Consider the following 22,794-nt stretch of genomic DNA (forward strand, 5'->3'; position numbering starts at 1 on the left):
CCAGGCTACCCTGACCCAGAGGCTCCCAAATGGAATCCTGACATGGGGTCTCCTGCCTGACCCAGGGCACCCCGGGTCCCGATCCAGAAGCATTCCAAACCAGGACCATCCCTAGCTGGGGGGTTCAGACCTGGGTTCATCCCAAAGTGGTGACTCTGAACCCGGGGATCTCCCAGCTCGGGGCCATCCCAAACAGGGCAGGCGGGTGCATGGTCCCCAGCTCTGCACCACCAGAGTATTTATTGTACCAGGAGAGTTTTATTCAGAGACGCTTTTTGTTTTCTAAAAGGCGACTATATGAGGGTGGGGGGTCCCCCACACCTCGGTCTATGCAATCCCCGATTCCTGCAGCCAGCTTTTGTATGGGGCTCTGCCCCACCGCCGGCGGTTTCTATTAAAGACACGTGAAACAAACCCAGTGTCCGTCCCAGGGGAAAAGGGCTCTGAGTCCCTTAGGGCTGGTCCTGGTCCTGCAGTGGGGATCAGCCCGGGATCAGGGGTCACTCCTGGCTGGACCCTGCCATGTGGGGTGGCTGTTTCTGGGGGAGGGGGACCCTGCCCCATCCCATGGCACCAGACCCGTAAAGTTCCCTATAAAACACCAAACCACCATTTTATCCCCCAAACGCTCTCCACCTCCCAGTCCTCCCCCCAAGGCGGGGGCAGGAAGGAAGGGCCAGCGCCGCCGGGCGGTTCTCAGCGAGTGGCACACGAATTTATTGGATTTATTGATTGCTTTGGGGTGCTGGTGCCCCCCGGTGCCCACCTGGGGCGGGGGGCACGGCGCGAGCGGGGTGGGGGCAAAGCGCTGCCATTTCCATCCTCCCTCTCGCCCCGGCCGGGCGGGAATGGCTCCACATAAAACAAATCTCTCTATAGTTTCTCTCTCTCTATACAAATATAGAATATATATATATCTCTGCCGATATATATATACAGCTCTTCTCTCTCTGGAAAGGATAAAGGTTAATTTGTCTGTGCATGCACGACCAAAGCCACCAAGCCCCGGGGACAGCGGGTGCCGAGGGACGTGCGCCTCCCCCGCCAGCGCCCCGAGAGCCGGGGGGACACATCCTGCATCCCCAGGTTATTGCTGGTCAGGTCCCATCCTGCTCCCAAACAAGCGGAGGGGGAAGAAGCCGAAGAAAGGAAATGCCACTGCAAAGCGCCGGCGAGCTCCTTGTCACCTGGCCAGCACCCAGTGGCACCCGCCTCGGGGCATGGGGGACGTGGTGGCACCGCCCCAGGGTCGTGGGTGCTGCGGGGCAGGGGGGCAGGCACCCGGTTCCAAGGCAAAGTCTGGATAAGGCGAACAAAAATGAACTAAAGAACGGCGGCCGCCCCCAAACCGGGCGCTTTGCCACCCAAAATGGCCCCGTGGCCCTGGGTGCCGGTGGCCGGGGCTGGCCCTGGGTGCCGCACGGAGGAGCTTGGGGACAGGGACACTGTCATAGGGCTGTGCTCTCCGATTCCTCCTCCTCCTCCTCCTGCCGCGGGGTCAGGCTCGGCCCCGAGAGTCTCTGAGCTGCCTCGGGCGGGTCCCGGCACAGGGCGGCGTCCGGGGACACGTGGAGGGAGGGGACCTCAAAACGGAGCAGACCTGCGGGAGGGCACAGAGATGGGGACACCCACCGGCCTGGCACCGTGTCACTGTCACCACCGGGGGTGGCACCACCGCCCTCTGCTCTGTGGATCCCACCCGAGTCAGGGCAGTGACACCAGCTGTCCCCACACACTGCCCGTGTCCCGTGAAGCCCTGTCCCACCGAGGGCAGGTGACACCAGCTGTCCCCACACACTGCCCGTGTCCCACCGAGCACAGGTGACACCTCTGTCCCCTCTCCCAGGGGACCCGCAGGGTGAGGCCGCACGTGTGAAGTGACAGGGTGACCATAGCCACAGCAGGCAGTGTCACCGTGTCCCTTGCTGAGAGCAGAGCAACCCCCTCAGACAGAAGAAGCACCTCTGCCACCCCTGCCCAGCTCAAGGACGTTGCTCAGGGACATTTCTCAGAGATGTTGCTCAGGGACATTGCCCAGGGACATTACACAAGGGACATTTCTTAGGGACATTGCCCAGGGACATTTTTCAGGGATATTGCCCAGGGATATTTCTCAGGGATGTGGCTCAGGGATCTTGTCCCACAATGGCACAGGGGAGCTGCACCCAAGCCAGGGGCGATGCCAGGTGTGATGTCAGGGCTGCATCCATGCCAGGGTGCCCTGCCAGGCCCACAGCAATGTGTAGGCAGAGCCACACCGGTGCCAGTGCCACCCAAAGGCAGGACACAGCCCCTGGGGACAGAGTGACCACTCCCTCTCTGCCACTCGTGCCTGCCCACCCCTCACAGGCAGGGCAGGCACGCAGGGACAGAACCCTGAGTCCTGCCAGACCCCACAGAAGGGACACTGGGACACTCCCCCAGCCTCTCTGTTCTCCGTGGTCCCCAATGCCACCTGCACTTCCCAAGCACGCCCCTGGCTGTCCCCTGCAGCAGCGCAGGGACCCCGGGGGGACACAGCACCACCAGGGCCCAGGGAGAGCAGCAGGGACAGCAGCACAGCTCCGGGGATGCCACATTCCTGGTGACACTGCCGCCTCCCAGGGGACCCTGCCAGCTTCCCGATGCCTTGGCACCTCCCTGGGCTCATCACCACCGTCTTGGGGACAGTTCCACCTTTCCAGGGGCATCACCACCCTCCTGAGTACATTACTATTCCTGGGGACATCACCACCTTCCTGGGGACAGTTCTGCCTTTCCGGGGACATTGTCACCTTCCTGGGGACATCACCAACTTCCTGGGGAAAGTTCTGCCTTTCCGGGGACATTGTCACCTTCCTGGGGACATCACCAACTTCCTGGGGACAGTTCTGCCTTTCCAGGGGCATCACCACCCTCCCGAGTGCATGGCTATTGTCACCAACTTCCTGGGGACATCACCACCTTTCTGGGGACAGTTCTGCCTTTCCGGGGACATTGTCACCTTCCTGAGGACATCACCATCTTCCTGGGGACGGTTCTGCCTTTCCAGGGACATTGTCACCTTCCTGGGGAACACCGCCACCTTCCCGGGCACATTTTTGCCTTTCCAGGGACAGTTCCACCTCTGCGGGGAGGGTGCCACCTCCCAGGGGACATGCCCACCTTCCAGGGCACACTGCTGCCTCCTCAGGGCCACTGTCCCCGTGCCGGGGGTCTCTGCCCCCCTCCCGGGACCCTCCCCCGGGGTTACCTGTGATGGCGCCGTCCCCGGGCGCCGCGCTGTCTGTGCGGGGCGGCTCCGGGGGCTGGGGGGGCGCGGGGGCGGCCGGGGGCGGCTGCGGCGGGGGGGGCAGCGCGGGGCGCGGCCGCGCCTTGGGGGCGGCCCGGGCGCGGGGGGCGGCGGCGGCGGCGGGGGACGGCAGCAGCGGGGGCGGCCCCGCGCCCGGGGGGGCTCCGGGGGGGCCGTACGGGGACGGGGTGCTGGGGGGCGTCGGGGACAGGCTGGCCGGGGACGGGATGGGCGCCAGCTTCTTGGCCCCTGCGGGACAGACACAGCGACAGCGGCGGGTCAGGGCCGCGCCACCGCGGGCACCCCCGGGTCCCCCCGGCCCGGCCCGGTCCGGTCCTACCTTTGCGCAGCGAGTGCGGGCTCTGCTCGGGGGGCGGCCCCGGGGACAGCTCCGGGGGCCTGAAAGTGCTGGGGCGGGCACGGGGCACGGAACGGGCACGGGGAGAGACAGAGCGAACGGGAAAGAACAGCCAAAAGAGAGATGGACAGAAAACGGGGAAAAAAGAGAAAAAAACCTCACAAAATGGGAAAAAGGAAAGAGGGAAAGGGAAAGAAAAGGGGGAAAAAAAGAAACGGAAGAAAAAGGAAGAAAAAGGGGGGGAAAGAACCTCAATAAAAGGAAGAAGGAAAGGAAAGGAAAGGAAAGGAAAGGAAAGGAAAGGAAAGGAAAGGAAAGGAAAGGAAAGGAAAGGAAAGGTTTCAAGCATGTAAAGGCAAAGAATAAAAAGTAAAAGTAAAGTTAAAAAATTAAATAAAATAAAAATAAATTAAAAGTAGAATTAAAACAATGGAAAACAAAGATTAAACATTCAAAGAATTGGAAATAAAATTAAAACCAGAAAATACAAGAGAATTAAATGATAAAGTTAAGCGGAAAAATTAACAAAGTAAAGAAAACTCAAAAATAATGAAAATATTATTAAAAAATAAAACAAAAATAAACCAAAAAATCAATAAAAGGAAAACGCAAAAGATGAGCCATACGAATAAAAAAGAAAATTGAAAACAAACAGTGGAAGAACAAGAACAAAAAGAAGAAGAAGAAGGAGAGCCGTGAGCTCCTTCCCGCACCCAGCACTCCGCACCCGCTGTCCCCCTCCCGCCCCCCGGGTTCCTCAGCCCCCGGCGCTTGTGTCCCCTCCCCACCAGACCCAGGGTCCCCCCGGGCGGCGGTGACACCCCCAGCCCCCCCAGGGCCCCACGGTTACCTCGGAGGGCCGGGTCCGGCGGCGGGGGCGGGCGGGCGGCTGCCCCGGGGCAGGGGGAGGCAGGGCCAGGGGGACAGGGGGGGACAGTGCCAGGGGGACAGGGGGGCACAGGGCCACGGGGACAGCGGGGGACAGCGCAGGGAGCAGAGCGGGGCGGGCGCGGGGGGGCTGCGGCCACAGCCCGGCCCCAGCGGCGGCGCCCAGGGCGGGCAGCGCGCCCGGGGGCTCGGGGGGTCCCCAAGCCGGGGGTCCCCGGGGCCGCCGCTGCGCCAGGCGGCTGCTGGGTCAGCCCTGCTGCAAAGGTACAGAAGCACCATAAAAACCGGCAGAAGTGACACCAAAGCGAGGGGAAATTCGTCGAAGAGCAGAAGCCTTGGTGGGCGCAGGCAGCGGCGTGGGAGCCCTCGTGGTGCTGAGTACCCCCGCTCGTCCCATGGCATGACCCTCGCGGGGCTGCCCCTCGCCAGGTGTGAGCACCCCGGCCCAGCTCTGCTTCACTTTTGGGGCAGAAAAGTGAAATTTAAACACTTTCTCCCACATGGGCTGTGCAGATTGAACTCGGGCTCAGACCCTGGGCAGAGGAAGGTCTCAGAGGGCTCTGGGTTCCCCAAGGGCTTTCTCTGCACCTTCCTGTAGCAACTCCAGCCCGAATTCCACTAGAGCCCAGTGACACCCGGGCAAGGGGCCCTCAGGAATATCCCTGAAGGCAGCATGGTTCTCATGGGAGTGGCAGGGTGGAGTTGTGCTGGTGGCTGTGGGGATATTGAGCATCCTGTCCTGCTGCCCCGGGACTCTGCTCCTCACTGGGCATGCTGAGCATCCTGTCCTGTCCCAGGACCCTGCTCCTCTCCAGGATGCTGAGCATCCTGTCCTGTCCTGTTCTGTCCTGTCCTGCTGCCCTGGGTCTCTGCTCCTCTCCGGGGATGCAGAGCACCCTCCCCTGCTGAGGTTGTTTCCTGCTGGCCTCACTCGTGGGGACGGTGCCCGGCTCAGGGACAGGAGGAGCTGCCACTGTCCTTAGGTGTCCTTACCTTGTCCGCTCGGCTGCCGGGGGGAAGCCGAAGCTGGTGGGAGGCGGGGAGGGCGCTGCTGAAATCTCTGGGGGCTGCTCGGGAATGGGCGAGTGGGGCGTGGGGGGCAGCTCGGCGGGCGGCGCCGGGGGCTGCGCGGCCGGGGGCGCCGAGCTCGCCTTGCGCCCCGCGGAGGTGCCGCGGCGAGCCACCCATGACGTGTCCATCACCCTGACGCCCATGCTGGGGACACAGACAAGGGGGTCAGCACCTGCCTGGTGGGAGGGCATGGTCAGCACACCCCCGCCACTCCTTTGGGGTCCCTAAAAACACCTCTTGCACCGGGAAACTCTGGGAATGAAACTACAGGGCAATGGGGCAGGGGGGGCAGCATGGGATGGGTTTGTGTCACCCCCAGCAACCTCTCCCTTCCCCGAGAACCAGCACCCTCCCAGCACCCACCTAGCACTCACCCAGCACCCTCCCAGCACCCTGCCAGCACCCTGCCAGCACCCTGCCAGCACCCTGCAGAAGATACGGTACCTTTGGATTTTCCTAAGGCTGCATGGGCAGAAACAAACGATTATTAAAGTGAAAACCCTCTAAAACTGCAGAGTACACAGGGACTGAGGTCATTGCTGGGCAAAGGGGCTGTGAGGCCGAGGGGCTGTGAGAGAGGGGGCTGAGCAGGGACCAGGCTGTGCCAGTGGTGGGACAGCTTGGGATACCCTCTGGAAATGGGGACATTTTGGGATGGGCAGAGTCCTGGGGTGTTTTCTGGAGCCCACTCGACTCTTTGAGGTCCCTGTGAGGTGTGATGGAGGGGGGACATGCACAGGCTGGGAATGGGCAGCTTTCCCCTGGAGCAAATGCTGCAGGCCTTGAGGACAGCAGGACACCTGTCTCTGCCATGGCACAGCCCCAGTGTCACCCCACGGGCCACCGCACTCCCATCTGCAGTGGGCTGGAGGCAGGCATGGAGCCCTGGGTTCACCTGAGCCCCTCAAGAGCCTGGCATGGAAATCAGGGGGTCCCTGCACCCTAGGACCACCCAACCTCCACCAGCTCAGTGCCACCCACCCCAAAGTGATGCTGAGCATCCTCTCCTGCTGCCCTCGGGGTGATGTCAGAGACGCCCCATCCTGTCCCCAGTGTCCCTACTGTCCTTCCTGCAGAACTCCAGCATCCTGCTGTCTGTCCTACCCATCCTTGCAGAACCCCAGTGTCCTGCTGTCTGTCCTACCCGTCCTTCTTGCAGAACTCCAGCATCATGTTGTCGGTGGCCACGCTGAGCGGGCGCCGCGCTGTCTCGTGCTGCCGGCGCTCGCCGTGCTCCATGTCGGGCGAGGGCATGGAGCTGTAGTTGGCGTTGTGGTTCACGTGCAGGGGGCTGCCGTAGTTCCCTGTCACGTTGAACTCGATCTCTGGGGGGCACAGAGGATGGTGGGAGGGGGATGCTCAGGGAGGGGAGGGACTGGGCGTGCTGCCACTGCAGGGATGGGCTCGGTGCTGTGCCAGAGCCCAGCCTGAGCTCCAGCAGCAGCAGGGGCTGGCAAACCAAACCTGGGGGCTCTGAGCCTCTCCCCAGGAGTGCCAGCTGTGCCTGGGGCCTCGGGCACGCCCTACCTCCCGGGAAGAACCAGTCGGCGTGCTGGATGAGTGGCTCTATGATGCCCACGATCTGCAGCGACAGCGTCGTCATCATCTCCGTCATGTTCCTGCAGGGGACGGCAGCTCAGCAACCCCCCAGGCCAGCAGGGCACCAGCAGCGTTCCCAGCAGTGTTCCCAGCAGTGTTCCCAGCAGGATTCCCAGCAGGATCCCCAGCAGGATTCCCAGCAGGATTCCCAGCGGGATCTGCCCCTCAGCCCTCCCCCAGCAGTTTTCCCAGCAGGATTCCCAGCAGGGCTCCCAGCAGTTTTCCCAGCAGGATTCCCAGCAGGGCTCCCAGCAGGATTCCCAGCAGGATTCCCAGCAGGATTCCCAGCGGGATCTGCCCCTCAGCCCTCCCCCAGCAGTTTTCCCAGCAGGATTCCCAGCAGGGCTCCCAGCAGGATTCCCAGCAGTGTTCCCAGCAGGGTTCCCAGCAGTGTTCCCAGCAGGATTCCCAGCAGGATCTGCCCCTCAGCCCTCCCCAAGTAGTTTTCCCAGCAGGATTCCCAGCAGTGTTCCCAGCAGATTTCCCAGCAGGGTTCTCAGCAGGATTCCCAGCAGGATTCCCAGCAGGACTCCCAGCAGGATTCCCAGCAGGATTCCCAGCAGATTTCCCAGCAGGGTTCTCAGCAGGATTCCCAGCAGGATTCCCAGCAGTTTTCCCAGCAGGATTCCCAGCAGGATTCCCAGCAGGGTTCCCAGCAGGATTCCCAGCAGGATTCCCAGCAGGGTTCCCAGCAGGGTTTCCAGCAGGGTTCTCAGCAGGATTCCCAGCAGGATCTGCCCCTCAGATCTCCTCCAGCAGTTTTCCCAGCAGGGCTCCCAGTGGGATTCCCAGCAGTTTTCCCAGCAGTGTTCCCAGCAGGATCTGCCCCCATCCCTCCCCCAGCACTCACCCCTCAGCCTGTGGCCACAGCAGGTTGGGTCCCAGCACGATGGCCACATTGCTCGGGGTCATTTTGTTGATATCCTGGTATTCGGTCAGCTTGGCCAGGAACTTAATCACGTACCTGGAGAGCAGATCCCAAAGGGGTCAGTGCATGGGCCACACCCTCTGTGTCCCCTCCCCGTGTCCTTCTGGCCCAGGCTCACCTGATGTTGTTGTAGTTGGCTTTGGGCAGCTTCTCACAGGCGTTCCAGAGAGCCTGGAGCCGTTTCTCCTGCTCTGGGATGCTGCAGGGAGGGGACAGGGCCTTATCCCCCATCCCCACCCTGCCCTGGGGCTGAGGACCCTGCCAGCCCCACCCCTGGCGACCCTGTGAGACCCCCAGGCTGCCACCAACATTATGGAAGTAAATAAAGTCCCAAAACCTGTCCAAAGGAGAAGGAATCCCTTTGGATTTCCTCTTAGCGCTCCATGGCTCTCAGAGCCCAGAGGAAAGATCCCAAATGCTGTGACTGTGCCAGGAAAAGCCCAGAGCATCCCTGGGGACCCAGGCTGTCCCTGCCCATGCCACTGAGGAATGGGGGGACAGCCCAGACTCACTTGGAGGCCTGGATCCACTCCTCGTACAGCTCGAAGGTCATCAGGGGCTCGGGCAGCTCCCGCAGGTAGGACTTGAGGGCTCCTGTGGCACACAGGGGACACAGCATTGGCACTGCAGGTGGCACTGGCTGTTGGGCATCAAGTGGTTTTCCTCCTGGGCATTTGGACCCACATCCCCCCAGTCTTCCCTCCACCACCCCCTGAGCACCCACTGGTGTCCCCAACTTGGAGCAGCCTGTGGCACCCCCAACCCAGTGCCCACCTTGCCACCCTGCAGCCCCTCTGAGCACCTTCCCTCTGCATGGCAGCACCTCTCTGGGGCAGCCACTGTCCCAGTTTGTGTCACCTGCCTGCTCACTGAGGGGACACCCTGGCCCATTAGCCAGGCCATTAATTAATGACAAAATTAATTGAACAAAATCAGAGCCAGCATCAACCCCTGGATGGCACCACTGGTTCCTGGTCTCCAGCTGGACTTGGTGCCACCGATCCCCCTCTGAGTGCCCTTGGGGGGTGCCTGGAGGGGTCCCCCCGCCCCAAGGAGCCCCACCTGCGATGGCATGGGGGTCAGCTGAGTACTCCTGCACGTCCACCACGCAGCAGTCCAGGGCAGCCTTGAGCTTCTTCAGCTTGGAGGCCGAGGGAGCCACTCGGAAGAGACCCTGGCCAGAGGAGAGGGTTGGGAACACCTGTGACCCCATCCATTGTGCCCAGCAAGGGTTGGACATGGGACCCACTTCCTCCTGCATCCCCATCCCACAGGGACCCACCTCCTCCTGCATGCCCCAAATCCAGCAGCACCCACCTCCTCCTGCATCCCCCATCCCAGCAGCACCCACCTCCTCCTGCATCCCCATTCCAGCAGCACCCACCTCCTCCTGCATCCCCATCCCAGCAGTGCCCACCTCCTCCTGCATGCCCCAAATCCAGCAGCACCCACCTCCTCCTGCATCCCCCATCCCAGCAGCACCCACCTCCTCCTGCATCCCCATTCCAGCAGCACCCACCTCCTCCTGCATCCCCATCCCAGCAGTGCCCACCTCCTCCTGCATCCCCATACCAGCAGTGCCCACCTCCTCCTGCATCCCCATACCAGCAGTGCCCACCTCCTCCTGCATGCCACATTCCAGCAGCATGGTGACACAGGCCTCCACGGGGAAGGCGATCTCCCTCCCGCTGACAGCCAGGTGCTCCTCCAGGGGCTTCCCAAAGGAGGGCTTCTCCACCCATGCCTCTGTGATGGGCAGAGGAGAGGGAGGGTGGTGCCAGATCCAGCAGCCCCTCCCCAAAAGGCCCTTGGGGTGGGATGGGATGGGGATGGGGATGGGGATGGGATGGGATGGGATGGGATGGGATGGGGATGGGGATGGGGATGGGATGGGGATGGGGATGGGAATAGGGATGGGGATGGGGATGGGGATGGGATGGGATGGGGATGGGATGGGATGGGATGGGATGGGATGGGGATGGGAATAGGGATGGGGATGGGGATGGGATGGGATGGGGATGGGATGGGGATGGGGATGCGCATGGGATGGGATGGGATGGGATGGGATAATGGGATGGGATGGGATGGGATGGGGATGGGATGGGATGGGATGGGATGGGATGGGATGGGATGGGGATGGGATGGGATAATGGGATGGGATGGGATGGGATGGGATGGGATGGGATGGGGATGGGATGGGATGGGATGGGATGGGATGGGATAATGGGATGGGGATGCGGATGGGCATGGGGTGGGGATGGGGATGGGGATGGAGATGGGGATGGGGAAGGGGATAGGATCCCCTCCCAGCTCTGGGGCAGGTGGGATGCAGGCAGGACAAGCAAAGGGCAGGTGCTCAGCTGTCCCTGTACAGTCACAGCCCCTCGGTGCCACAGGCAGGGACAGACCTGTGGGCACTCACCCTGCTGGGCTTTGATCTGTGGCAGGAAGTTCTGCAGGAGCGCCAGGGATTTGCGGTGGTACTCGGCCTGCACCTCGATCAGCTGTGGGGACACAGCACCAGGGTCACTGCACTGCTGGGACAGGGACAGGGACAGCCCGGGGTGGTGGCACTTACAGTTTGAAAATAGTTTGCATAGTCGACTTCTTTGGCCACAAAATTGTACATGTCAGCCGAGAGCTGGTCCTGCGGGGGCAGAGGTTATGTCACTGTCACTGTCCCTGCCCTGCAGCCCTGGTGCCACCAGGAGGGCCCTTCCCCAGCCACCAGCAGGGAGCAGCTCGGTCCAGCAGGAGCCAGGGTGGCACAGGGTTAACGCTGGTGTGTCAGGGGAGCTCAGGAGCCTCCCCCACTACAGCCTGAGCAGGGCCCAGCTCCCCCCAAAGTGCACAAAGAGGGGAGACTGGACTCCCTGTTGTGCCAGGGAAGGGGGGAAAGTCCCTCTGAGTGCTTGAAAATGGCAGAAATCAATGACCCAGCACAGAGAAGGTGGAGAAACATCTCTCCCAAGGTTGGATGAACCCAGTGCTGAGCTCTGCCAGGGAATGGGAGCCCCTCCAGCTCCAGGATGTGGAGGACGGGGATGGAGCAGTGGGGATGTCCTGCCTGGCTGGGAAGCATCACCCCCAGCCTCTGAGGTGTGTTTAGGGCCCAGAGGAGGGGCAGCACAGGCAGGGGAAGGAAGGTGCAGAGCGGGCTGAGAGGAGAGGCTGCAGCTTTCCCCAGGGTCTGGGAGCCCGCAGACCCGTCGGCCAGGGGCAGCCCCCTACCCTGCAGATCTCCACTCTGTTGGCCGCCTCCTCCATCTCCTCCCTGAGAGCGTCGGCTTTGGCCCCCGAGGGCTGCAGGTTGCCGGCCAGACCCGAGGACTTCACCGACTGCTGCCACCTGCGGGAGGGACAGGGACAGTCGGGGCCTGACCATGTCCCAGGGCCCTGCAGGGCCACCATGGTCCCCAGGGCTGAGCAGCACGGAGACAATCCCAGTCCAGCTGGGACTGAGCCCCACTCCCAACCCCAGCCCCACAGCACTGCACACAGCAGGGAGGGAATTCCCTTCAGCAGGATAAGGAGACACATCCAGGTGAGAAGAGAGGGGAAGGGCATGGGAGAGCCTGGGCATGATGCTGGGGACTGTGGACAGCTCTCAGATCTCTCCCAGGACACTCTGGAGTGGGGGTTTGGACGACTCAGGGGTGCCATGGGACAATCCTGAGTCATCCCTACTCCTCTCCGTGTCACTGCAGGGACAGGAGCACCCGGCTCTGCATCAGAACTCACCAAGACAAGGAAAAAAGTACAAAATAACCCTTTCTGCCAGAAAAAAAATACACTTCTGCTGCAGAGAACAGGCAAGGAAAAGGAATCCATGGGTTCTGCAGACAGGAGCAGAAATGGTGGCTCCTTGCAGAGCTGGGCTCAAGCCCCCAGAGGCACAGCCAGGGCTCCCTGTCCCAGCGGAACTGTGGTGCCAGGGCTCAGGAGCTGCTCTCCTGGAGCCACCCATGCCTTGGCAATGTTTATTTCTCATAAAACCCTTGAAGGCACTTCTTACCTCGTCCTGGAGGAGTCCATGTCCAGCACAAGCTTGGCCAAGTGCTTCCTCTGCTTTTGGATATTTGGGATTTCCACCTGCGGCAGCACAAGGGAACAGGAGGAGGTGACAGCCCTGGAGAGGTGTCCAGGGCTGGGTGGGTGAGGATGCACCTCCCTAATGTCACATCCTCAGGGATAGGGCGGGCACCCCAGGCTCACCTCAGCCAGCACAAAGAACACCCCAAGACTCACAGCTCACCTCAGCCAGCACAAAGGGCACCCCAGGGTCCCCAGGCTCACCTCAGCCAGCACAAAGGGCACCCCAGGCTCACCTCAGCCAGCACAAAGGGCACTCCAGAACCCACAGCTCACCTCAGCCAGCACAAAGAGCGGCTCGATGACGTCCCGCTCCACCTGCAGCTCAAAGTGGATCAGCTCCTGTGCCAGCTTGTCCTCGGCCTCCCCGCACAGCCGCAGCATCTTCCTGCAGGGACAGGCACAGCTGGGGACACTCCCAGCACATCCCAGGGCAGTGCAGACCCATTGCAGCCCCAGCCCCCCTTACCCCAGCAGGGAATCATCCCCCAGCACGGCCGATCCCTCCATCAGACACTGCGCCAGCGTCGTCAGCGGCAGCTTCTTCTGCAGAGAGAGACGGGCTGTGTTCCCACTAGATCCCTAAGTCCCTCTGGATCCCCAGATCCCCCTGGATCCCCAAACCCCCAAGATCCCTAAATCCCTGGATCCTGCTGCCCTCACCGAGCGCTTGTCGGCGTCCAGGCCCTGCTGGCCCTGCAGACAGGCCGTCAGCTTCTTGTGGGTGCTGTGGGACACCTGCTTCACCAGCTCCAGCCGCTTCTCCACCTGTGGGAGAGAGAGAGCCCATCACTGGGGATCCCATTACCCAGGGATCCCACCCCTGGGGTGGCTGGAGTGCTGTGGCACCACCAGCGAGCTGCTGAGGGGTGCAGCCCCCTCGGGAGGTGCCCAGGCCCCCATGGACACCCCAGGATGGCTCCGAGGGAGCCTCACCTGCAGCAAATCCTCGCTCAACACCTCGGTCTTCTCGGCTCTGCAGGACAAGAGAGGACAGGAGCCATTGGTGAAGGGTGTGGGACACACAGCAGCACCCCCTGCACACCACAGAGCCCGGGATGTGCTTTTCCTCTGGGATGCAGGGGGGATTCAAGGCTCTCTGCTCCCACCAGCCATGCCTCATCCCCTAAGTAAGGAACTGATGGAGCATCTCCACGGTCACTGCCAGGCACCACACCAATCCAGGGCCTGCCACCCATCTCTGCCTTGTTTTCCCGCTATTGCCAGGAAAGCAGAGATGCAGATTCCCAGAAGGAAGCGGGCAGTGCTCCCAGAGAGGCGCTGTGGCTGCGGCTCCCCGGGCTCCCCGCACGGCTGAGCCTCCTCGCACGGGGGCAGCCACGGGATGGGAGGCGGCAGCTGCTGCCCGGGCCCGCCAGACCCTTTGCTGCTCACTGCCGACGGATTTACCGCTCCAGAGCCGCTGCCTTCCCGAGGGAGCAGCGCCGGGATGCTGGAGACACAAACCCGCCGTCCTCGGCCCCTGGACCCGCAGCAACCAGAGCCCGGGGCCCTGCACCACAGCTGTTCAGGCTCAGTTGAACCATCACATCCGGATCATTTGTTCTTTTTCCAGGGTTTTTAACAACTTCAGTGCATCCTTTCACTTGGAAAAACGAGCTCTGTCAGTTTGAGCTGGGGCAGAGCTGTCACTCAGCCAATCGGTCCCTAAAGGTTCCTCAGGGGACAGAGAGAGTTTGGTGCTGCCATCTTGCAAACAGCACCTTCATTTCCTGAGCCTGGGCCCTTCCTGCCCTCCGAGCTGGATTCTCAGCTTGGAGACAGGGAGGGAAGTGTTGGAGCAGTGGAAATAAGGAGCAAACACAGAGAAAGGGTCAGACAGTGAGCACAACATGGGAGAGGCTCACACACAAGTCCATCTCAGCCAAAGCCTTGCAAAAAGTGCAAATCACAGAATCATAGAGTGGTTTGGGTTGGAAGGGACCTTAAAGTCCATCCAGTGCCACCCCTGCCGTGGCAGGGACACGTCCCACTGTCCCAGGGACACCTCCCACTGTCCCAGGCTGCTCCAGCCCCAGTGTCCAGCCCGGCCTTGGGCACTGCCAGGGATCCAGGGGCAGCCACAGCTGCTCTGGCCACCTGTGCCAGGGCTGCCCAAATCAACTGCCTTAAATCTGCCTTGGCCATGAAAGATGTCCCAGCACCTGATTTAAGGTGGTTTAAAAATAAATTAAATTAAATTGAATCCTGTTTATGTTAATTTTAAAGATTAGTTGTTGAAATGAACAGATTAGATCCTCTCTAAGGAGCACTGCCCACCTGGGAGCAAGAGCTGAGCAGCTTCTCCTCCTCCTCCTCTGGGAATCACCTTCACTCTCATTTAGACAGGATTGGAAGTGACACAGAATTAGCACAAACAGGGAAAAAAGCAGCAAATATCCACAGGCACAGCCACACGTCCGTCCCAGCTCGGGATATTTTTAGCCTCCTGAAGGAGTGGGAGGTGGCAGGGAGTGAGGCACCGCTGGCACGTCCCTGCTGCTCACTCCCCAGGAATCACTTCCTCACTTGAGCAGAAGAAGGGATTTTTTCCTGTTTTCTCCTCTCCCAGGCAGGAGGTGGGTGGGATTTGCACATCCCAGGTCCCACGGGCAGCTCTCTCTCCCAGCAGCCACATCCCAGCCCAGGCTATGCCCTGAGGTGTGTTTGGGCAGCAGAAAACAACATTTCAAAGAGAATAACAAAAACCTGGCCTTGATGTGTTTTAAAGGACATCCTCAGTGTGAGAAACCCCGGTGGAGAGCATCCCCTGTGCCAGCCCTACACAGACAGCCCTGCTCCCTGCCAGGGAGGAACTGGGCTTTGAAGAGGGCGAACAGCCAGGCTGCAGCACTTTATGGATTGGGATAAGTAAAGGGGCTCCAATCAATCCCATTTAAGGATGGGTGATGGTCCCTCTGCCGCCCAAGAGAGAGGGCAGGGACCCGCCAGTTTCCCTGTCTGGTCCCTAATTCCGCAAAACTTCATTCCATATGAGTTACAATCATCCTGAAGGAGCACCCCTGGGGACACAGCCAGCATCCCCAACTCCCAACTTTTCCTCTTTCCTTTTGGCAAATAAAATCCTGCTCCTCCCCCTCCACCCGAGCCATTTTTCCCAGCACAACCCCGGGCCCTGTCCCTGCAGGCAGCTGGGGAAAGGGACAGTGACCATGGGGAGCCAAAGCCAGCGAGAGGGGACACAGCCATGGTATGCTTGGGCTTTGCTGCTGCACAAGTTCACTGCTGCCAGCAGAAATCAACCCCAATCAAGAAAATTCTGTTGATTCCCAAATAAATACATGAGTTTCCAAAGCCTTGGCCTGGGGAGGTGCAGCAGAGCCGCTGCTTCCCTGGAGCATCTCCTGGTGCCAGCCAACTCTCCTGACTGGACCACCCAGCACTGTCCCCTGCCACTGTCCCACTCTGGTGCCTCAGCCACCCACAACAGGGAGCTGCTGGCCTTGGATTTGACCCTGAGCCTGCAGAACTCCAAGGATTTCATGGCAATTAATCCCTGAAAGGGAAAGCATCACCCCTGGTGTGGGGACAGCAGGAGCAGACATGAATCTGCAGCAGGGCCAGGGATGAACCATCTCCATTGCCAGAGCATGTCCACGGTGCCCCACAAAGCCCCTCACCTCCATCTCCTGCCCAAACACCCCTTTGGCCCTCGCTGCAGCCTGCCCAGAAATATTTAATCACTATTTAATTACCAGTGCTGATTCCCTGATTTCTCCTTGCTCTAGCCTAAAATAGCTCCACCGGCGGAGAGGAGGCACAAACACCCAGCCGAGGCGGTGCCGTGCCAGTTCCCGGGGCTGGGTGGGTCCCATATCCCACATGGACACAGGGACAGGCCTGGCTCCATCCCCTCCTGTCCCACATCCCGCCCAGACACAGGGACAGGCCCGGCTCCATCCCCTCCTGTCCCACATGGACACAGGGACAGGCCCGGCTCCATCTCCTCCTGTCCCACATGGACACAGGGACAGGCCCGGCTCCATCTCCTCCTGTCCCACATGGACACAGGGACAGGCCCGGCTCCATCTCCTCCTGTCCCACATGGACACAAGGACAGGCCTGGCTCCATCCCCAGCTCCATCCCCTCCTGTCCCACACGGACACAGGGACAGGCCCGGCTCCATCCCCTCCTGTCCCACATGGACACAGGGACAGGCCTGGCTCCATCCCCTCCTGTCCCACATGGACACAGGGACAGGCCCGACTCCATCCCCTCCTGTCCCACATGGACATGGGGACAGGCCCGGCTCCATCCCCTCCTGTCCCACATCCCAGACATGGGAGCAGGCCCAGCTCCATCCCCTCCTGTCCCACATCCCGGACACGGGGACAGGCCCAGCTCCATCCCCTCCTGTCCCCTCCTGTCCCACAAGGACACAGGGACAGGCCCGGCTCCATCCCCTCCTGTCCCACATCCCGGACATGGGGACAGGCCCAGCTCCATCCCCTCCTGTGAGAACATTCCAGGCGCTGGAGTCCCCAGAGCCCAGAGGGGAGGCTGGGCAGTGAGGTTCATCCCCAGCCCCTGGGGAAGGCACTGGGCATCCTCTGCGTTTGCCAGAGAGAGGAGGGAGCCCTCCCTCGGTGTCAGCACCAGCCCTGGAAGCACCGGGCTCCTCATCCAGGCTGGATCTGCCCCAAGGCCGCGCCGTCTCCATCTTCTGCCACCACATGAGCTCTCGTGGCCACTGGTTCCCTGGGTACACAGATCCCGGCTCAACCCAGCACCCACCGAGCCCCGGCGGAGCTGCGGGTTTTTCCCGGTGTCTTTTCAGCAGGCAAGAAGCAAAACATCAAATATTGATATCCTCAAATCGCTGCTCAGCTCCCCCGGGAAACAGCTCCGACTGCAACATCCAGCGTGAAGCGGGGACATGGCCCGGCTGGCGCTTCTTGGGCGCGGGTGACATGGTGCGACAGCCTGGGGACACAGTGGGGGGATCACAGCCCGGTGATCACAGCCCGGGGGCACAGCCGGGGGATACAGCCTGGGGGACAGAGCCCGGGGGGCAGAGTCCAGAGGCACAGCCCAGTGATCACAGCCTGGGGGCACAGCCCGGGAATCACAGCTTGGAGGGCACAGCCGGTGATCACAGGCCGGGAGCACAGCTCGGGGATATCATAGCTTGGAGGGCACAGCCCGGGGACACAGCGCGGGGATCACAGCCGGGGGACACAGCCCGGGGACACAGCCCGGTGATCAAAGCCCGGGGGCACAGCCTGGGGAGCGCTGCCCACCCGGGGCCAGGGCTGGCTCTTCCAGGCTGCAGCAGCAGCAGGAGCAGGCAGGGAGGGCTGCAGCCGCTTCCCTCCATCCTGCCCACAGCTGGGCAAAGCGAGGGAAGCAAAGCAAAATGGGAGACAGAGTCTGCAAAGCAGAAAAGCCTCCTGTCCTCATTTCCCGCTGCCTTCTCGCGGCCAGCTCGGTGCTGGCATCACTTTGGCATGGGATGCTCGGAGCCCTCTGCTCCCGGCGCTTGCCTCCCCGGGGCCGCATCCCCAGCTCGCTTCCATCCCGATTTAGCAGCCCTGGAGGAGCCCCTGCAGGGCGCAGAGCCCCGAGGCAGCTGGAGCAGGGACAGAACCCTCAGCCCGCTCGCTCCATGAGTATTCCAGGCTGCCAGCGCTGTCTCTTTGCGAGGAGGATAAAAATATCCCCGGGGCTGCCGGGATCCGCCGGCTCTGGAGCCGAAAGCCCCGGGGGTTCTGCTGGCAGCAGTCATGGGCACCCCGAGGTGCAGATGGGGAGCCCGGCTATTTACAGGGTGCTGTTCCCTCCCACAAACCCCGCTGGGAAAATCCCAGGCGGTGCTTTTATTCCCTCTGCCCTTATTCCGTGCAAGCAGAAAATGTCCTTCCTTCTTGCCGGGCATTCCTGCAGCACCAGGAATAAACCCGCGGTGTTTAAAGGCTTTGTCTGGAGGCGCGGCCATCCTGGGGCTTGGAGGAGCATCTCCCTGCGAGCCAGCGAGGTGACATCCAGCCCCAAAGGCCACCACTGCCCCCGGGATGGGGGACACAGCGTGAGATGCTCAGAAAAGTCGAGGAGGAAAAACACAACCCCTCCGAGCTTCCAGCACCGTTCCTGGTGAGCTGCATCCCCTCGGTGCCGCTGGGGAGCCCAAAGTGCCACCCTGCAGGTGCTCGATTTAATCCCCATGGGAAAAAATCCCCACGGAGCCCATCCTGGGAAATTCCCAGGGCTGCTGGAGTGACTGAGGTGACATCCTGGTGCCACTGTCCCGATGGGACGGACAAACACAAATAGAGGTAAAAGCACTTTGCTGGAAACATCCTCAGAATGATCTACAGCCACTCTTTGGCTTCTCCTCCTTTTTCCACCTCATGGACATAAACATCCCTGCCTTTTACAGACTGGCACAGGAATTCTTCCCAAGGTTGGGTACCAGGTCTGGGCTGGGCTGAGCATCCCCAGTTCTTTCTGTCAAGCGAAATGACAAAAAAACGCACCCAAACCCAAAGTAAATTAAATAAATAAATACAAAACAAAATACAATAAAATAAACGCCATGCTCAGGGCCCAGCAGAGGTTCCAGTCTCCCCCTCCAACTCCTGTGGAGCTGCTGCTCTCCCCAGTGCGAACAGGGGCTCCGTGCTGGCTCCCAGCATCCAAGTGGAGCCGGGACACGGAGCAGCGAGTCCTGGAACAGCCTCCCCCTGGCGCTCGCCACCGGAGGCACTGCCGGGCTCCCGGCGCTCCCGCACCACGGTCCCACCGCACGATCCCAGGGCCACACTCCCTGTGCCACATTCCCTGTGCCACGCTCCCTGTGCCACACTCCCAGTGCCACGTTCCCTGTGCCACACCCTCTGTGCCACACTCCCAGTGCCACATTCCCTGTGCCACGCTCCCTGTGCCACACTCCCAGTGCCACGTTCCCTGTGCCACACTCTCTGTGCCACATTCCTGTGCCATGCTCCAGTGCCACGTTCCCTGTGCCACGTTCCCTGTGCCACACTACCTGTGCCACACTCCCAGTGCCACGTTCCCTGTGCCACACCCTCTGTGCCACACTCCCTGTGCCACATTCCCTGTGCCACATTCCCGCTCCACATTCCCACTGTACATTCCCACACTGCACCTGCACGGTGCTCCCACACCACTCCCATGCCCGCACTCCCTTCAGAGCCTGGAGCTCCCGAGCTGCGCTCCCTGCCCGACACTCCCGCACTTCCCGGCACTCCCGCACCTGCCTGCACTGCTGTACCTGCCCACATTCCCGCACCTGCCCACATTCCCGCACCTGCCTGCACTGCTGTACCTGCCCGGCACTCCCGTACCTGTCCCGTGCTCCCTGCCCGGCACTGCTCCCACATTCCCGCGCCTCCCGGCGCTCCCGCAGCCGCTGCCAGCCGGGCCGTGGCCGCTCAGGGCCGCGGGGCAGCGCCGCCGGTGTCGGGGGCACACGGGGCCACGGGCGGTGCCAGCCGGAGCCCTGGCGATGCCGCGGGGCACACGGGGGCATGGGCGGTGGCAGCCGGAGCTCTGGTGATGCCGCGGGGCTGCGGAGCCACCGCTCCAGCTGTGCCAGTGCCCCAGTGCCGCCACGAAAAGGGACATAAATAAATCCTCTTCCCGTCCCCCTGCCCTCCGGTACAAAATCTCCAGGAATTACACAACAGCCACTGCCAAACCCAGGCCTGGCCGTGCATGGCACACACGGCATTCCCGTGGGCATTCCCGTGGGCACGGCTCCAGCTCCAGAGCCCCCGAGTGCCCCCAGCCCCTCGGCCAGTAGGGCCGTCCTGGGGTGCTGGGGGGGCAGGGCAGTGGGGCACCCCACAGCATCGGAGCTGTGTCCCCACAGCCCTGGGACAGATGGGATGGCAGGACAGGGGGACAGGCAGGGAGCAGTGGGTAAAGAGGACACGGAGTGGGGCAGGGCAGGTGTAGGCGGGCAGGCAGGGGTTAACTGGCAGGGAATGGGCAAGAAGGATGTAAGGGGTGGTTACGGGGGCAGTGGGGCAGGCAGAGAACAGACAGAGGGACAGGCAGAGAGACAGGCAGAGGGACAGGCAGAGGGGCAGGGAGCAGGGCCAGGGCAGGGAGTGGAGCACAGTGAGGACAGAGGGTGTCCGACAGGGAGCAGGGCAAGGGGCACACAGGGAGCAGGAAGGCTGTGGGGCAGGCAGGGAGCAGGCAGGGAGTGGGATTAGGGCCAGTGGGGCAAGCAGGACCCAGGCATGGAGCAGGAGCAGTGGGGCAGGCAGTGCGGCAGTGGCACAGGTACAGCATCAGGGCACTGGGGCAGGAAGGGAGGAGGGGCGGGCAGGGAGTGGGATGAGTGTGGGATGAGGGCAGTGAGGCTGCCAGAGAGCAGACAGGGAGTAGGAACAGTGGGGCAGGCAGCGAGGGGGCAGAATCAGGTTAGTGGGGCAGGCAGGACGCGGGGAGGGGGCAGAATCAGGGCACGGGGGCAGGCAGGACACATGGCATCGGGGCGGTGGGGCCGGCACGGAGCGGGCAGGGAGCTGGGAACGGGCAGGTGCGGGTGCGGCGGGGCGGGCGGGAGCAGGCAGGGCGCGGGATGGGGCTGTGAGTAGGGCTGGGTCCGTCCCCATCCCATCCCACCCCATCCCATTCCATGGATCGCATCCCATCCCACCCCATCCCATTCCATGGATCCCATCCCATCCCACCCCATCCCATTCCATGGATCCCATCCCATTCCATGGATCCCATCCCATCCCACCCCATCCCATTCCATGGATCCCATCCCATTCCATGGATCCCATCCCATCCCACCCCATCCCATTCCATGGATCCCATCCCATTCCATGGATCCCATCCCATCCCACCCCATCCCGTCCCCACCTGCCCACGGTCTGGTTGGCGAGCTGGCGCATGCGGTTGAATTGCTTCTTCATGGTGGCGGCGGTGCGGGCGGTGCGGGCGGGCAGCGGGGCCGGGGGCAGCGGGCCGCCCCTCCCGCATCCCCGCCCGGCGCCGAGCCGGGCCGGGCCGAGCCGAGCCGAGCCGGGCCGAGCGGGCCCCGCCGCCCCTGCGCCTCTCCGCGCCTCCGCCTGCGCTCCGCGCCCCCCGCGCCGCCCCGCACCGCCCCCGGCCGCGGCGGACATGGGAAATGTAGTCCGGGGCCGCCCGCCCCGCCGGGCTCTCGGGGCCGGGGGAGGGTCTCGGAGCGAGCCCGGAGCCGGGCATCCCCCCCGGCACCCCCCGACTTCCCCCCGGCATCCCTGGGCGTGGCCCCGCATACCCCCGGCATCCCTCAGCCTCCCCCGACATGGCCTCGGCCTCACCTGGCGTGGCCCCGGCATCCCCCTGGCACGCCCAGCGTCACCTGGCATCCCCCCGGGTCCCGTGACGCGGCCCCAGCGCCGCTCCAGCATCCCCCGCATCCGCCCGACATCACCTCGGTGTCCCTCGGCACGGCCCCGCATCCCCGGCAACCCCCGGCATGTCCTGGGGCAGCTTCCCGAGCTCCCGTAGCCCTTGCAGCCCCCGGCATCTCCTGGCATCTCCTCGGACAGCCCTTGCAGCCCCCGCTCCCCCCCGCACCCCCATCCCCGCTGTCCCAGCCCCTGGGGCTCGCACCCGCGGCACTGAGAGAGCCGCAGAGCAGCCCAGGAGCCCCGGGCAGGGCAGCAGGAGCCGGTCACAGCCGGGGCACCCCTGTGCAGGGGCATGGGGCTGAGAGAGCCGGGCTCCTGCTGCAGGAACCCGAAGCCTCTGCTGATGCCCAGTGTGGGCCCTTCCCTCCCTGGGACGGTGTCCAGGGGGCCCTTCCTTCCCTGGGATGCCGCTGCTGCCCCACACGGCTCTCACGATCTGGGAATGTTTGAGAGCCAGGCACTCCTGGCATCTCCCCTGGCACCAGCTGCTGCAGGCTCAGCACTCCTCTCCCCGATTTTCCATTCTAAATTGCACCATGACTGCGGGATGGAAAAGGCAGATATTTTACGGTGTCCGGGGGTGGGAAGGGAGTTCTGGCTGCTTTGAGGAGGGACGGGGAGCAGCACGGCTCGGAGCCGTGGTTCCCAGCACGGTGCCACCAAGATGTTCCTTGCACGGGCACAGGAAGGGTGACACTCACGGACAGCACCGAGCAAATCCCCGTAGGACACAGGGACACAGAAACTCTGCCCAGCTGCCCCTGGCCCGGAGGCAGCTCCAAATCCCCGTCAGGGCGGATCCTCTCCGCCCTCCGCAGCGCCGCGCTGCCAATAAGGTCAGTCCGAGCGCCTCTGGCTCCCTCGCACGGTGACAGGGCTGTCCCCTCCCGTCCATCCCAGCATCTCGGGGCCGCTGAACCTCCAAGATGCGATCGCGGCGGCCCAGATGGGTCAAAGCCAATTAACGTCAGGGCAGCGAATTTCAGCGCAAAGCGTGTGGCAGAGCAGCGCCGGCGAGAGCAGCGCTGGCCCAGCCGCGGGGGCAGAGCAGGCTCCTCCTGCCCGCAGCATCCCTCCCGCCCCGCAGCTTCCCTCCTGCTCCTCCCGCTCCCTCCTGCTCCTCCTGCTCCCTCCTGCTCCTCCTGCCCTGCATTCCCCCCTCCTGTCCCGCACCATCCATCACTCCTGCCC

The 22,794-nt window shown here is 62.6% G+C and overlaps 2 protein-coding genes across 2 annotated transcripts in view; one reads left to right on the forward strand and one right to left on the reverse strand.

Annotated features, from left to right (window-relative positions):
* The window catches only part of PIK3R6 (phosphoinositide-3-kinase regulatory subunit 6), a 258,611-nt gene that overhangs the window by 68,722 nt on the left and 167,095 nt on the right, over positions 1 to 22,794 (forward strand). The gene's annotated exons all lie outside the window — the stretch shown is intronic.
* ARHGAP44 (Rho GTPase activating protein 44) lies at positions 240 to 21,193 on the reverse strand. Its single transcript, XM_054278952.1, has 21 exons — positions 21,068 to 21,193; positions 13,144 to 13,183; positions 12,871 to 12,975; positions 12,677 to 12,753; positions 12,484 to 12,595; positions 12,131 to 12,207; positions 11,347 to 11,464; positions 10,694 to 10,762; positions 10,538 to 10,619; positions 9,734 to 9,861; positions 9,178 to 9,289; positions 8,628 to 8,709; positions 8,234 to 8,314; positions 8,038 to 8,151; positions 7,116 to 7,207; positions 6,733 to 6,913; positions 6,033 to 6,050; positions 5,511 to 5,732; positions 3,612 to 3,679; positions 3,233 to 3,520; positions 240 to 1,600 (listed from the first exon to the last, which is right to left on the reverse strand). Exons 1-21 carry the CDS (start codon positions 21,118 to 21,120, stop codon positions 1,449 to 1,451), a joined length of 2,271 nt encoding a protein of 756 aa, XP_054134927.1. The 5' UTR covers positions 21,121 to 21,193; the 3' UTR covers positions 240 to 1,448.

This window comes from Melozone crissalis, unplaced genomic scaffold (genome assembly GCF_028551555.1).
Source record: "Melozone crissalis strain CALT ecotype California unplaced genomic scaffold, PUWL_Pcris_2 ptg000026l_1, whole genome shotgun sequence".
NCBI classification, from domain to species: Eukaryota; Metazoa; Chordata; class Aves; order Passeriformes; family Passerellidae; genus Melozone; species Melozone crissalis.

Coding starts and splice junctions, on each gene's coding strand:
- ARHGAP44 (XM_054278952.1), bottom strand. CDS start 21,120: ATGAAGAAGCAATTCAACCGCATGCGCCAGCTCGCCAACCAGACCGTG. Junction 10,620..10,693: donor ATGCAAACTATTTTCAAACT/GTAAGTGCCACC, acceptor GTGTCCCCACAG/CTGATCGAGGTGCAGGCCGA. Junction 9,290..9,733: donor AATGTGGCATGCAGGAGGAG/GTGGGCACTGCT, acceptor TCCTCTGGCCAG/GGTCTCTTCCGAGTGGCTCC.